This window comes from Dichotomopilus funicola (genome assembly GCF_033296635.1).
Source record: "Dichotomopilus funicola strain CBS 141.50 unplaced genomic scaffold C8A04scaffold_25, whole genome shotgun sequence".
NCBI classification, from domain to species: domain Eukaryota; kingdom Fungi; phylum Ascomycota; class Sordariomycetes; order Sordariales; family Chaetomiaceae; genus Dichotomopilus; species Dichotomopilus funicola.
Window position 1 is genome coordinate 36,895 of NW_026944046.1, and position 14,903 is coordinate 51,797.

The following is a 14,903-nucleotide window of genomic DNA, read 5'->3' on the forward strand; positions in this document are numbered from 1 at the left end:
TTAAACACGAGGCATGGGAACGGATAAGGTTGTTATGATAGATAGGTGGTAGTGTTTCCTTGTCGTTTCGTCAACATTGAGACTACGATAGGTTGGGCGAGGTTAACTGAACTTCGTTGATAAGAGACACGAAGTGTAACAGTCTACCTCTTCCCTTGACCTAACGAAATGTCCCAGAGGCTGGACATTCAACGAAGGGCTTTTTGGGGTTAACAATGAGTTATTGGTACGCCTGTCTCGCGATTTGGTGCTCGTGGTTTTGGCTGTCTCTCTCCCATATACAACCCTAACCCTCGATCAACAGTAAAACGGTGGACGTCGGTGCAGCTCTTTAAGTTAGTTCGTTTCCCTGCTCCTGTCGCTTAAAACCACGGTCCGCTTTTCGGCCTTGACACCACCACCCTCATCACCAAACATCACAACGACATGGCCAGCCGGCGCGACTTCCTCAGCCAACCGGCACCCGACAACTATGTGGCCGGCCTCGGTCGTGGAGCCACCGGCTTCACCACACGGTCAGATCTTGGTCCAGCGCGCGAAGGTCCCAGCGAAGACCAAATTAAAGCTGCCGTCGCGAAGAGGTCCGCGCAGCTTGGTCTAACGGAATCGAAAGACGACGGCAAGGATGATGATGAGCGGTATCAGGATCCCGATAACGAAGTTGGCCTTTTCGCGGGCGGCATCTACGAGAAGGACGACGAGGAGGCCGACCGGATATGGAAAGACGTCGATGACAAGATGGCTAAGCGCCGCCAGAAACAAAGGTCAGTGCCCATCCATCTGCTCTTCCCTTCCATTTATACCCCTTTTGCCACCTGTTCCCTCCTAGACATGTAGTTTATCCGTCCGTCTAGATGAGCAGTGTACCGACCGATATTTGCACAGGGAAATACGGGAAAACAACGAACGCGAAGAATACGAGCGCATGAACCCCAAGATACAACAGCAGTTTGCCGGCCTCAAGCGTGCCCTCGAGACGGTGACTGACGAAGAATGGGCGAGCCTGCCAGACCCCAAAGACCTCACCGGCCGCACGAAGCGAGCCCGCCAGGAACGCATGCAACGCTTCTACGCTGTACCCGACAGCGTGCTGGCCGCGGCGAGAGACCAGGGGCAATTCGGGACTACGGTCTCGGATGATGGTGGCGGGACCGGTGGCTCAGTAGACGGGGGTAACAAAGATGGCACAGTGACAGATTTCGCTAAGATTGGCGCGGCCCGCGACAAAGTGCTTCGCGCCAGGTTGGAACAACAGTCACAGAGCAGCGGCATTGCTACGGCGGGGGGCGCGACGAGTATTGACCCGAAGGGCTACCTCACCTCCCTGTCGAGCCTGCAAGGCGCAGAGCAGAGCATCGGGGACATGGAACAGTTCCGGAAGATGCTCAAGTCAGCGGTCGATTCGAACCCGAAACAAGCTGCAAGCTGGATTGCCGCAGCTCGGTTAGAGATTGCGGCTGGGAAACCTGGTGCTGCACGCAATTTGATTGCTAAGGGGTGTCAGCATTGCCCCAAAAGCGAGGACATCTGGCTGGAGAACATCCATCTCAACGACAACCGCAACGCTAAGGTGATCGCCGCGCAGGCTATCCAGGCTAACCCGCACTCGGTCAAGCTCTGGGTCGAAGCGATGAAGCTTGAGAATGACCCGCGATCCCGGAAGAAGGTTATCCGGCGAGCGTTGGATCACAATCCGGAGTCGGAAGCGCTGTGGAAGGAGGCTGTCAACCTGGAAGAAGACCCAGCCGATGCGCGCATGCTGTTGGCCAAGGCCACCGAGCTCATTTCTGAGTCTCTCGACCTGTGGTTGGCACTCGCACGTCTCGAGACCCCGGAAAACGCGCGCAAGGTGCTCAATAAAGCGGTCAAGAAGCTGCCCAGCTCGCACGAGCTCTGGATTGCGGCCGCCCGACTCGAGGAGCAGATCAACGAGAGTGCCCGGCGGCCGGTGATGAAGAACGCAGTGCAATTCCTTGCCAAGCGCAATGCCATGCCGAAGCGCGAAGAATGGATTGCCGAGGCGGAGAAGTGTGAGGACGAAGGGGCTGTGGTTACATGCAGCAACATAATCGAAGAGACGCTCGGGTGGGGCCTGGACGAAGACGATGACCGCAAGGAGATTTGGATGGAAGATGCCAAAGCTAGCATTGGTCGCGATAAGTTTGCGACGGCCCGCGCCATCTATGCATACGCCTTGCGCGTCTTTCCCAACAGCCGGAGCCTATATCTCGCAGCGGTGGAGCTCGAACGCAACCATGGCACGAAAGATGACCTATGGCGGGCGCTTGAGAAAGCCGTCGAGGCGTGCCCCCACGTGGAAGTTTTCTGGCTTATGTTAGCCAAAGAAAAGGCAGGTGAGCTTAACGAGGCGCGGCGTGTGTTGGCGCGGGCGTTCAAGCAGAACCCGGACAACGAGGATATCTGGCTAGCTGCGGTTAAGCTTGAGGCGGACAACGGGTTCACCGAGCAAGCACGCGACCTGCTCAAGACGGCACGGCAGAACGCGCCGACTGACCGCGTGTGGATGCGGAGCGTGGCATTCGAGCGGCAACTCGGCGCCGACGAGGCCGCGCTGGACCTGGTGCAGGACGCCCTGCAACTCTTCCCGGCGGCCCCCAAGCTATGGATGATGAAGGGCCAGATTTACGAGGATCTTGGCAAATTGCCGCAGGCCCGCGATGCGTATGGCACTGGCGTACGTGCGGTGCCAACGTCCGTGCCGTTATGGTTGCTCTATGCGCGCCTCGAGGAGCGGGCGGGCAACGTTGTCAAGGCGCGCAGCGTACTCGATCGCGCGCGGCAGGCCGTACCCAAGTCCCCGGAGCTCTGGACGGAGTTGATCCGCGTCGAGCGCCGAGCGGGCAATCTGGGGCAGGCCAAAAGCTTGATGGCCAGCGCGCAGCAGCAGATGCCCAAGAATGGGCTTCTTTGGGCTGAGCGTATTCTACATTTGGAGCCGCGCACCCAACGCAAGACGCTCATCACGGAAGCCATCAAGAAAGTCGAAGACGACCCCGTCCTGCAGGTCACGGCGGCGCGCATCTTGTGGGCGGAGCGCAAACTGGACCGGGCGCAGAACTGGTTCGAGCGAGCACTACTACTGGATCGCGACGTGGGTGATACGTGGGCATGGTACTACAAATTCCTGCTTCAGCACGGGACAGACGAGAAGAAGGCAGATCTAATCGCCAAGTGCGTGCTCAACGATCCACGCCATGGCGAGGTGTGGCAAGGGGTGGCGAAGGATCCGAAGAATGCTGGGAAAGGGACGGAAGAGGTTTTGAAGCTAGTTTCAGCGGCCTTGAATTAGGGCGACAATGGTGTATCCATTTATGTATACCAAAACCCGAAGTCGGTAGGCTAGTCACGCCGAAATTTGATATCCCACTCATGAGAAACAGGATATCCCAATTTATTACACCACAGACGCGGCCGCAGTCTTCCTATGCTTCCGACATCCATTGCTAGTTTAACCCAGCCAAGCCAGCGTAGCAAACTCCGAGAGTGGAACGAAACCCGACAGAACACTAACTAAGGGGCAAAATAACGTATGACAAAATGAAAGAAGGGAGGTTCACCACACCCTTCATTATTTACTGCCAAACCACGAGGACAGGTAGCTCTTGCTCTTTGCAGCACCATCCTCAACCTTGCGGTCAAATTCGTCAATCTTTTTGAGTGTGTCGGCCTTGGCTGCCTTGGCGTACGACTCGGCCTCGCTCTTAGATTTAGAAATGTCGCGGTTAATGCTGTTGACCTGCGGGAGGTAGGCGGTCAGTACGGGGGAAACAAAAAAAGGAAATGCTGAGGGAGGCTTGGCATACTGCTCCATCAATCTTGCTACCGATCTCCTGACCAACCTTCCGCCCAGTGTATTCACTCTCGGTTCCATGCTGTGGCAGCTCGCCCTTGATCTTGGCTGCTACATGGTGCGCATCGCCTGAAGTTCTTATGTTAGTACATAATGAAAAGGCAAATCGGGTGTGAAGTGTTGCCCCCCCTCCCCCCGTTTCTTATTCTACTCTCTTATTTTGCCTTCTTCTCAAGTTTGAAAGTTTGGGCACTCACTCTCAAACTGTTTCTCAGCCGCACGGGGGGAACCGCCGGCCGAGTAGAGGTAATAGCCGATCCCGCCCGCCGCAGCGAGGCCAATAGCAAGAGGGGCCTTGGATCGAGACATGACGGTGGTTGTTTGCTGCTTTGATGGGGGTGGATGTGATTTTTGGGAAATTTTATCACAACGTGGTCCGCGTGAATGTGAAATTAGTGTTAGAGTAAGATGAGGTTGTTGTGGGCTTGGGGTGAGGGGTCGTTGTCGTCAAAAGTAGGAGGGATGGCATGGTTTTAATTCAAGGCCCGGCTAGACGTCCGTTTCCGAGACTGCGCATTTGCCTGCATTGGCCCTGCATTCTCACAGCAAGCTCTCTCCTTCCGGCCATGTGGTCGGTATGTATGACGTAGGGGAGCGGGGGCGTGATGTGCAGACGCGAGGTGCAGCTCACTGAGAGGATCCACTCTCCAAGCAGTTCCAGCTTCGACAAGTCGAGCCGTCGAGAGGACTGAGCCACTCTGCCACTGTGGCTTCGGTGCTGCAGTAAGTGAACCCGGACCTCACACCTAAGATTACATCATGGCGCGACGGCCCAGGCTTGCCAGGGTTGTCCGTCCGCTGCTTCGATTTAACCTTTTACTTTTCCCCCATCGCAGCGTTTGTCGTCCAGCGACTTGTGTTGGTGATTGCTGTTGACACGCCTTTCCACAGCATCACTAGCGGCGGCCGCTGGACAGAAATTTTTGGGGGACTATTTATTGAGCTTCGATATTTGTGGATTAAAGCCTTCGCTTTCTCCCGATCGCGTCCCTGTGATAAATTTGGACGTTGCAGCACGCGCTCATCTCTAGCTTTATTCTTCTCTTACTCCGACGCGCATCCCTCCTCCATTGGCGACCCCGACCCGGCACTGACACCTACCGGCTGGCTATATCGAGCGCGTACCTCGCCGCGTGGCATTTAAGCAAACGCACAATGGCATGAGAAGTCATGCCCAAGGTCAGACACCACCGGTCCTCGCGCCGTGTACCGCCGCCCAAGGACAGCGACTTTGACCATGAGATCAGCCTTGTCGATCGAGACGAGGAAGAGAGCCCCATCCAAGCGCCCTCGTCCGGCCCATCGACTGCCGCTCCGCGCGAAGGTTTAACACCCGATGGCGACGGACAGCCGACCGATTGGATTGATGGGGAGGATGGACTTGGGAGAGGGTTGACGGAGCCGAGAGATGGTGGCCAGCCCTCCGTCGTGGTTCAGGGTGAGTTACAAAACCAATCAGCCTCATGGCTGGTCCATTTGACTTCCCACACCATTGACGCCCCCGCAGAACCTACACCGCAGGTAGAATTAGACGACCCTGTAGCCGTCACAAGGGCCGCACGAGATCACTGTAAACCCAAAACGAGGCTTAAGACACCTGAGTCGGCCATTGACATCCTCTACGAGAATCAGCGGGGTGGTTTTCTTTGCGGAATCCCGCTGTTCTCCTCGATGGCCCTCGGCAACCTCGACCCGCCGGCCTGGACCAACTTCGTCCACCGACCCAGTCCAACCGACATACATACCGCGCAGGTACCTGATCCCAGCTGGGAGTGGGCTTGGCCAGAGTGGCGTATTAATCATGACGACGGCGTGGACGACGACGGCTGGGAATACTCGTTTGCCTTTTCTAAGAAGTTCGCATGGCACAGTGCTCGGTGGTGGAATTCCTTTGTCCGACGGCGGGCGTGGATCAGAAAACGGGTGAAGAAAGACAGCGGCTACCTCGCACAGGATCCGCACGGGCTCACCCCGGAGTACTTTACCATTCGACCATCTATCGAGAGAGACCCCGATCGCAGCTCTAGCCGGGCTAGTAGGACTAGCAGAACCAGCAGCGTCCGTGACAACCGACTGAGTACGGGTACGCTCAACATAGATGGCGTGGAACCGCCGGTGATCGAACATGCCGACGTCCTACTCCAAGTGCTGCGTGCCTCTCGTATAGATAGGGAGAGGATTGAGGCCGTTGACAGCTACCTTGCCCATGCACAAGATGATTTGGAGGGCCTGCAGTACATCATGCATGATATCATGGCTCTATTTGTGTTCCAGGCATCGAGACGGGTGCTTCTCAGCAAACTGACTGCTGCCCACGACAACAGAGCCGCCGCGAAGGGAAAAGACAAAGACCTCGGCCTAGGACAGCTAGACAAGCAGGCGGAGAACCTGGCTGCCGCGGTAAAACATGCCGACGAAGAGGTGCGGAGGCTAGAGTACTGGAGCGACGTCAAAGGGATAGCCCGACAGGGCGAGTCGAAGGGGGCTGTGGACGAGAGCCAGGGTTGGGATCCGGCGTGGAGAGGTGTAGATAACTCGGGGCCGTCGGTGCCTCCTCCTGTACCACCTCAGGATGGTGGGGCTACGAATGGGTACACAAAAAATGTGGCGGAAGAAAGAGATGGTGGAACGGAAAAGACGGCTTGAACGGACTTGAATGGGGACAGTATACTTTTTGAGCGGAGTGCTGATGGATAATTGTCTGAAGTAGGTGTTACGGGGAGCCATGAAGCCAGAGACCATGGATACGTAATATACCCCAATGTTTCGGTCTAATGCCGCCGGAGAACCATGACCCAGATTATTGAGTACCTAGTGTACATATGTACATCGATCGGTCTGTGTTGCAGATTGAAGGTTGGTCGAATTCTCGGCGTATTCGTGAATGCCACTAGTCGGGTGATCCATATTAACACTGTGACAGGGGTCCAGATCTGCGGTGGACCCTGACTCTCTGAGAGCCTGCCGGAAAAAAATTGGATAACGAAAAAGTTGAACCACGAATTTGGTAACTTCCTACCACATGTGATCTTGAAGTTTGACGACTGATGAACGCCACGGGCTCGTTCTGCTGTCAACTGCGCAGCAAAACATCGGTTTTGTGTGATCAGAAATCGCCTGGCCGACGGATTGAGCGAGGCAAGCGAGACGAAAGCAAAGGAGAGGGGAGAGAAAAAAAACATCGACATGCGCTGAGCGACAGAAATGACCCTTGGTTCCGCACTACCGTGGAGGACAACATTCTCTCCTCTCGGTCGAAGTCGAGTACGATCTCAAGCGACGCTCACCGGGCTCGGCGCGCCCTGGACCTTTCGGGGCCGTAGCCTCGGGGCTCCCTTTTCTCAGGTAGCCTTGTCCTCGAACGGGAACTTCGAGCCCGGACAATACCGCGACGATGCACACCTATCTGGCCAGGCGCCACCTGCGGCGACGGCCAACACCACATGGGCCGATATGAGAGCCAGAAGCGATGCTGCAGTCTCCTTCATTGACCGCCTTAGCAAGATTCCGCTTCTTCCGCATCGCCCAGATGACCACCTCGTCGTTCGGCCCGTGGCGTCGTACCCACACCCACGTGAAGACGAATGGGCTCAGGTGAAGCATCGGCGCGCCCTGGTGCAGCAGGCTCGTTTACAGCAACACCGCCAACAGGAGGGTGGCGGCGACTGGAAGAGCATTCTGGCCATGCTCATGAAGTTCACGGGTATTCACGAGGCACCCACCCAGCGCTTTAAGGTGGTGGTCCCGCGGAACTCGATCGGGGACTTGCTGTCGCGCGAGGGCCACAGTTTGTGGAAGATCCGGTCGGAGAGGGCCTGCTTGATGCAGCTTATGCGACCGATCGATAACCTAGCGGATGTGGACCCCTACGTGGTGATCCGTGGCCAGTCCACCCCCGTGCTCGCTGCTGTGGATGATATCCTAAAGATTGCTAAGGGCGTCACGGTCATCGATCAGTCGGATCTTTCCGAGTTAGACGCTGCCGGGTCGGGCGGCGACGCGAGGATGCAGACCACTACGATTCTGCCCCAGCGACTGACGGTAGCACACAGAATCTACGAACTTACCAGGAGGGCCGATCGGATACGCCGGCCAAAAGTATGGACGGTCAAGACTTTTGACACGTATGTTGCAGCTCTGGTCGATGGGGTGATGGACCCCAACCTGGCCCGGAAGGCGTACCGAAATAAGGGTGGCCACAGGGAAAACCACAAGGACATAGTGGCTCGGCTGCTTTACGACGTCTTTCACGATCCGGACGCAGCGGCCGCGGTGTCTGTGCCGGCCATCAACCTCGCGTTGCGGTATCTTACGCCCGGTGGCGAGACATATGCGCACGTGGCCCAGGCGCTGTTGAAGCGAGCTAGAGAGCTGGATTTGCGACCCAGCACTGACATGTGCAACCTGGTTCTCGAGACGGCGGTTGCGACCAAGAATCTATTGGCCTTTGAGTCTACGCTGAGCCAGATGGTGGTCCACAAGCACCAACCAAACTTGCAAACATGGCTTCTGTTTCTCCGCTTGATTGAGTCGGAGGAGGTCATGCGCTTCACTGTCAAGAAGATGGACACCAAGGGCTTTTTTGCCGACCCTGTGGCAGTGCGGCAAGTTGCAGCCTTTATGGCGGACGTCGACGCGCACCGCGCCATCCAGGAGGGCCAGGGCGCAGACGCCTTCTTGGCCGGCCTTCGAGAGCTGTACGGTCCGGGATGGCAGCTCAACTCGTTCGCCGGCAACCGGTATTTGGACATATTTGGGCGGTACAGCAAGTTCGACGACATGACGCGGCTCCTAGAATACTGGTTCTCGTGCCGGAGCACCAATCCATCCGTGGTGTCCCTCAACACGGCGATCGCCCACTGTAAACAGCACCGCCAGATGAGCCGTGCCATTCAATTCGTGCGCATGTTTGAGGAGCATGGCCGCGACAAGGTGGCCAACGAGATCACTTTCCGCCTTTTGTACATGCTCGCGCGGAAGACGCGGAAGCCGCACACCCTTGGCGCCGTATGGCGGTACGCGAATCGCGTTGGAATGACGGACTCCGGGATGCGCGAACATGCTATCAAGATGATTGCCGCACACCGGGAGATTGGTCGGCTGACAGGCCGCCTCGACGGGCTGTGGAGGAAACCGGTCAATTTGCCACTTAGCAGGCAAGAGTTTGTGAGCAACCTGTTCGTGGGTGACTACAAGGTCCCGGATTGGACACCCGGGCTATCGGCCGACGACGAGCCGCTCGTTTTCATACCCCGACCGCGGAGACCCCTCGACCCCGTCCCCCCTCCCCCATCTCATCTGGCCACGCCATCCGACGACCACGGTGACGACCCAGTGCCTTCCATAACAACCCGCCCCCTCCCAGCCGGTACGGCAAGCAAAGCCTTTCGTCTCTACACTACCGCCATGATGAAAGATAGGGATGCGGGCTTTGTCCCCGCCGTCCCGCTGAGCGAGTTCCTGCAGCGTGCGTTTTTGCGCGACGGGAACCTCTTTCAAGCGGCCAAGGGGAGACGGATGGAAAACCAGATAGAGTTTGGGGTTGTGGCGGATGGAGAAGGTTGGGCGGGCAAGGGCGACGACGAAGCGACTGAAAAGGAGGAGGGCGAGGAGGAGGATGATGATGAGAAGGAGCAGAAGGAAGAAAAGGAGTTGGAAGAGGAGTTGGGGAAAAAGAGCGAGAGCGAGATGGGGGTGTGGAAAGAAGGGTTACGAGAGGGGATGAAGCCGCTTGCGCTGCCGATTGTGCAAGGGGCGCTACCGGGATGGGCCAACCCAAAAAATGCGCAGAAACTGGACTGGAGCTGGGAGCGATCTGGGTTCCGATCGCTTCGGATCGAGGAAAGATAAGAGGAATGACAAACGAAGAGGATGATGTGACGAACATTCGATTGTGACCAACCCACGACACCTTTCTAAGGATACCCCATATTTGCAGCACGTCTATTGAAATGGTCGGCATCTTGATACCTCGGCATTATGAGAACGCTCGGAGCGGAAAGTGCAAATATTGCATGTATTATTACGCTGTAATTCTAACTATTAAGATGCCGCCTGAGAAGCCGAGCATTAACACGAAGAAGGATAAAACACCATTTAACGGGTAATGATATGTACATACTTGAGTGGCTGGTGTGTATTTTAGCTGTATCTATATCCCCCCTCTAGACATCAATAACAATATACCCGCTGTGTTTATTATTGTTTTACTCAACCGCACCGTTGTTGGTGAAATGTGGGGTCGCTTCTTAGACTCGGTTGGCAACCACCTAAGCAAATGTACGGAGTATTGCGGCACTCTCAACATCCAAGTTCTGCCCAATTTCACACCGTTCGAAAATGAACTGGATTTAGCCGAGATCCTGAACCCAGCGCAACAAAACGATGTAATGGCGCCAGAAGGGTAGAGAGAAAACGAAGTCGCCTATTCTCTGATTTAGGAAACACCTACAGGGCTTGGTTCCGCGCTCTTCCCGCCTGCGGCCCGGCTGCTTCAACCGACTTCACCCAATTAAAGCAGCCAGGGTTTATCACCACCACCACCATCATCATCGCCACCATCCTTGACGACAACCACTATCGGTTTGAGCACCCCCATCACACACGCCATGGCTTCCACACCGTCGGCGGGGATCATACCCGCCCAGCTTGGTTTCCTCGCCATTTACAACCCCAGCCTAGGCACGACGGACGAGACAGTCGAAGACCAGCTGGTGTACTACGCATCGCCGAGCACGTTGTCCGCCTCTAAACGACGTCGTCACCGTGTGATAAAAGATGGGCGGGCAGCCGGCGATGTGTCTAACGCGGAACGCAATGAGCGGCTGCGGCAGGTTGGACTTGCTCAAGGCATGGCTGAGTTTGGGAGGAGCTTCTCGGGCGGAAAGCCGGTAGACTCGATCGATACCGAGCGAACGCGCGTGGTACTGCATGAGCTAGAACCGGGCTGGTGGATTCTCGCTGTGAGTTTATGCGCTATCACTCTGCTTTGTCTATCTGTGCGCTCGAGGCTAGGCGCGGATCCAAGGGACTGACTTGCGTGCTTGTATGTAAAAGTCCATCGACCTCACCCGGTTACCTCACCCGCCAAGCAAATCCACCCCCTCTTCGCCCTCTTCACCACTACCACCGACATCCAAGGGCGATACGCCCCCCATACCCTATGAGTACTCCTCTCGCGAACTCAAACCTCCCGCCCTCCTACTGCAAGACCTCATTCGCGCCCACTCTCTCTTTCTTCTTCACCACCGACCCGCTCCAGAGACCACGAACAGCACCCACGGTACCCCCCACTCCCCACTCTCCACTCTTCTCTCGGCCTCACCCTCGCGTGCTCACTTCATGTCCCTCCTCGCCGGCTACTGGGACGCCTTTCTGCTCACGTGGTCTGTTTTGCTGCATGGCAACCCGGCGTGCGCGGTATGGGGGGGCATTGAGATGGCCGCCAGTGGGGAGCTGGGCATGGGTGTGGGCGAGGAGGATCGGGGGAGTGGCGAGCGGGAAGTTTTGGAGGCGCTGGTCGAGAGTAGAGAGACGGTAGGAATGGGCGTAGGGCTACCGGGGTTGGTGGATCTAGTGGTGGGGAGGTTTGGGGAGGATGCAGAAGGAGAAGACACGGGGGGCCAAGGGAAAGGAAATGGGAAAAGTGCCACGGTGAAGAACCGGCCGGACGAGCGATGGGTTGGGCTGGGCAGCGAAGTGGGAGATGAAGATGGGATGGTATTCCTCGGTGTCGGGTCTCTCTCAAGGTCATCTGTTAGGACGTTGGCGTGGTGGATGGAGGATATATATGCCTGGGGAGAGACCGCGTTCGGCGTTTTGGATGGCGCGGCGGGATCAGGGTCGAGAGCAAGGAGAAGGAGAGGTGATGGGAAAAAGACCAGCATTGCGAAAGCACCTCTGGCCGAGAATTCAAAGAAGGACTCATCAAAACCTACACCGAAATCGACATCACCAACAGAAACTAGTGGGGCGCCTGAAACGGAGCGTCGAGGTTCGATTCCAAACACCGCGGCCGCGGCCGTTACGCAAGACGCGCCCGCAGAAACGGAAGAGGTCGGTGGAGGGATGGACAAGATGCTTAGCTACCTCAAGTTGGGGTACGGCACGTACTGGTCTCTTGGCACATCCAATCCACCCGCAGACTCAGACGCGGAAAATGAAGCAGTACGAAACTTGACCGGTCCTGAGGACACGACGGCGGCTCCTAAGCCCCCACTTGACCCCACGGGGGGCTACTTTCTGTTAGGACTGGGTGAGGATAAGGGCAAGGAGGAACAAGAGGACCCCTCGACGCAAACCAACCGCATAAAACCACGGACGGTCACAGTTGAGCTAGAGGTTGACGGTAGCAGTACCACTACCAGCACCGTCGCCCAATTACGTCCAGTCGTATACCTCCACCGACCCTTCATTTACATACTCCTCTTCGGTCCTGACACGACCACGTCCACACCCTGGGTTGACCTCGCCAAGATCCTCAGCACACAGTTAACACCACTGCACAAACCCCTCCTCCACTCAACTGCTTACCGACCGGAAAAGCCAAACCATGCGGGTACGGGTGTCCCTCGGCAGCCTTCTCGGCGTGGTAGTAGCAGCAGCAGCGGGGGAAGTGAATTGTACGACCTCGTCTTCGACCCTCAGACCCTCACGATCCACTCCACTATCCCCAACATACCCGACCCCTTTATTCCCGCTCCTCATACCACCAACCCGGGTAGCATCCTCGCACCTCCCCCGTTAGTGCCCCATCCCTCGGCAGCAGCCTCTGCAGCGTGGACGCGCGCCGAAGCACTCAGCACACATGCCCAGATCTTGAGCATGGCCGCAACGACGCGACACCATGACGACGGCGCAGATGGCGATGACACGACTGGGATGGTGGAGCTGACGTGTAAGACGAGCCGCGGATGGTGGGTTGTGTGGAGCCGAGTCGGGGGGGAGAAACGCCGGGGGTCAACCGTAGATGGGGATGGAAACGAAGATTGGGATAGGGATGGAGATGCATCTGGGGATGGGAGCTTGGGCGCCGCTGGTCCGGTTCCAGCGGCTGGGAAAGAAATCTTCCTCATCCGGCGGGCGAGTGACCACCACGGCCCGGGCGGTTTACGGGGTGTTGGCTCGTCGTATGCTGGGGTTGGCGGGGGCGGTGTTGGGGTCGGCGTCGGTGGTGCATCTGGAGGTTGGGCGGATGGAGCGACTCGGCTGGCACAGGGAATTGGTGTTGACACGAGGAGGTATATTGAGGGGCTGTTGAGTTTGAATCGATGAGGTGTAATTTTGAAACACTGATGTGCCTAGCTAGCTCCAAATGGGTGTCATTTCATCTCGACGGCCCAATATCTGAGCGTTGAGATTCGACGGGTGTCGTTGATGAACCCAGTTCAGGGAGCTGACGCGGGACGGGCGGGCAACTCTGGGCACAAATCCAATTAAGCCCAAAGGCATGCTATGCAGTTATTGTTGGAGTAAATCCGTGAGGGATTGAAACACGGAATCACAGGCGTCATGTGTGGTATTGTGTGGTATTTGGTCAATCTAACCCAAATCCGGGTTGCCTCCTTTACCCCAAAAAAATACGTACATGCAAGAAGTCAAAATGTCCAAGTCTATCCGAGCTGGGCGTCCATCTATCTATATGTGGCATCCGTTCCATTTTGGTTCCTGTTTCTTGCTCCAATTGCTCCAAGCCAGAAGAAGCGCCCTGTGCTGAAAATGTGCTGGGGGTTTCTGTGCCGTCCAAAACCAAACTCAAAGCCCCTTTACCCAACGGATAAGAAAAAGAAAAAGAGGAGAAAAAAGGGGGGGAAGGATAATTCCCCGTTGGATGTGCTCACCAACGGGGTTGAAATTTAGAAGGGAAAGAGCAAAACTGTGGAAGTTTCCAAAAATGGGCATCGCTTCGTAATGGCCCGCGGCCCGAGAAGGATCAGTGTCTCCAACCAATAGTATCGAGATCGGCAATTTAATACAGATCTCATCGTCATTGGGGACTTTAATCGTTGAACCACCACTCGATCGTCCCCCGGCCGACTGTGAGCGACCCAAAGATCTCGTTGAACAGCTTCTCGGAACCGTCAATATCACCCGGCGCGCATTCTGGGCATTTGTCGTGCACAACGGCGGTAGTTGTCTTTCCATTGGCCTTGATGGTGATAGTCTTGCCACACATGGGGTTGCCGTTGGATTGCGCGCCCATCAGCTGCGCGGACACGGCTACAACGTTGTGTACCAAGTCCATGTTGCTGTCGTCGAGGCCGCACGAGCCCAAGCCCAGTGCAAAGTAGGTCAGGTCACCGGTGTAAGACGCGCCGCTGGGGCCGCCACCCCCGCTGCCACCGTCGCTTGGCTGTGTCTCGGCCGGCGGCGGCGGCGGAGGGGGAGGTGGGGGCGGAGGAGGGGGGCTGGGAGACGGAATCACGATAACGCTCGTAGGCACCGGGATCGGAATCGGGTCCAAGGTAGGCGGAGGCGGAGGAGGCGGGGGGGGAGCCTGGACCACAGGAGGCGGCGGAGGGGGGGCCACGGATGTCGACGAGGCCGAGCTCTTGGGCTTCTTGGGACTCTTGTCGGGATGGGGGACAAAGACGCCAGGGCTGGGATCCGGAGACGCGGCCGCGGCTGAGGTGGTGGAAGCAAGTGACTTCTTGGTGGGCTTGATAATCTCGGTGGTGGTTCCATCGACGAGGGCGGTCACGGTCTCGACGACGGTGGTAGTCTCCCAGACCACGATGACGCCGCGTTCGGCATGTTGATGGTTGTGGCCCCTCTTGCGGTGGTGGTGGCCGTGGCCGTGGCCATGAGGCTGCGCAGCAGCAAGCGAGGCCAGGAGACTGGCGACGAAAACAGTTGATTTCATGATGATGATGGGTAGTTGTTCAGCCCGGCCGAAGAATGTTCAGTTTGAGTCAAGATGATGAGGTAATAGCAAGCGAGAATGAGGGTTGTTGCTTCGACAGCGGCGATAGTTATGACACTATCATGTGTACTTGGTATAACTGTATTCACGGCGTCCCATCGAAAGAGTGTG

General features: G+C 56.7%; 6 protein-coding genes across 6 annotated transcripts; 4 read left to right on the forward strand and 2 right to left on the reverse strand.

Annotated features, from left to right (window-relative positions):
• Window positions 1-426: 426 nt before the first annotated feature.
• On the forward strand, window positions 427-3,310 carry C8A04DRAFT_11607 (PRP1 splicing factor, N-terminal-domain-containing protein; the record flags this gene model as incomplete). The annotated part of the gene is made up of 2 exons (XM_062777032.1): window positions 427-764; window positions 886-3,310. The coding sequence occupies 2 exons, from the start codon at window positions 427-429 to the stop codon at window positions 3,308-3,310; spliced, it is 2,763 nt and encodes a 920-aa protein (XP_062637627.1).
• A 279-nt stretch (window positions 3,311-3,589) lies between these two features.
• Window positions 3,590-4,180, reverse strand: C8A04DRAFT_11634 (uncharacterized protein; the record flags this gene model as incomplete). Its single annotated transcript, XM_062777042.1, has 3 exons — window positions 3,590-3,757; window positions 3,825-3,940; window positions 4,069-4,180. The coding sequence occupies 3 exons, from the start codon at window positions 4,178-4,180 to the stop codon at window positions 3,590-3,592; spliced, it is 396 nt and encodes a 131-aa protein (XP_062637628.1).
• An 861-nt stretch (window positions 4,181-5,041) lies between these two features.
• Window positions 5,042-6,517, forward strand: C8A04DRAFT_11654 (uncharacterized protein; the record flags this gene model as incomplete). The annotated part of the gene is made up of 2 exons (XM_062777050.1): window positions 5,042-5,309; window positions 5,379-6,517. The coding sequence occupies 2 exons, from the start codon at window positions 5,042-5,044 to the stop codon at window positions 6,515-6,517; spliced, it is 1,407 nt and encodes a 468-aa protein (XP_062637629.1).
• An 807-nt stretch (window positions 6,518-7,324) lies between these two features.
• C8A04DRAFT_11638 (uncharacterized protein) lies at window positions 7,325-9,067 on the forward strand (the record flags this gene model as incomplete). The annotated part of the gene is made up of 1 exon (XM_062777044.1): window positions 7,325-9,067. A coding segment is annotated over one exon (1,743 nt), but the record flags the coding sequence as incomplete, so codon positions are not given.
• Window positions 9,068-10,479: 1,412 nt separating this feature from the next.
• C8A04DRAFT_36724 (uncharacterized protein) lies at window positions 10,480-13,144 on the forward strand (the record flags this gene model as incomplete). The annotated part of the gene is made up of 2 exons (XM_062783620.1): window positions 10,480-10,833; window positions 10,928-13,144. 2 exons carry the CDS (start codon window positions 10,480-10,482, stop codon window positions 13,142-13,144), a joined length of 2,571 nt encoding a protein of 856 aa, XP_062637631.1.
• Window positions 13,145-13,868: 724 nt separating this feature from the next.
• C8A04DRAFT_27946 (RlpA-like double-psi beta-barrel-protein domain-containing protein-containing protein) lies at window positions 13,869-14,732 on the reverse strand (the record flags this gene model as incomplete). The annotated part of the gene is made up of 1 exon (XM_062780466.1): window positions 13,869-14,732. The coding sequence occupies one exon, from the start codon at window positions 14,730-14,732 to the stop codon at window positions 13,869-13,871; it is 864 nt and encodes a 287-aa protein (XP_062637632.1).
• Window positions 14,733-14,903: the final 171 nt, after the last annotated feature.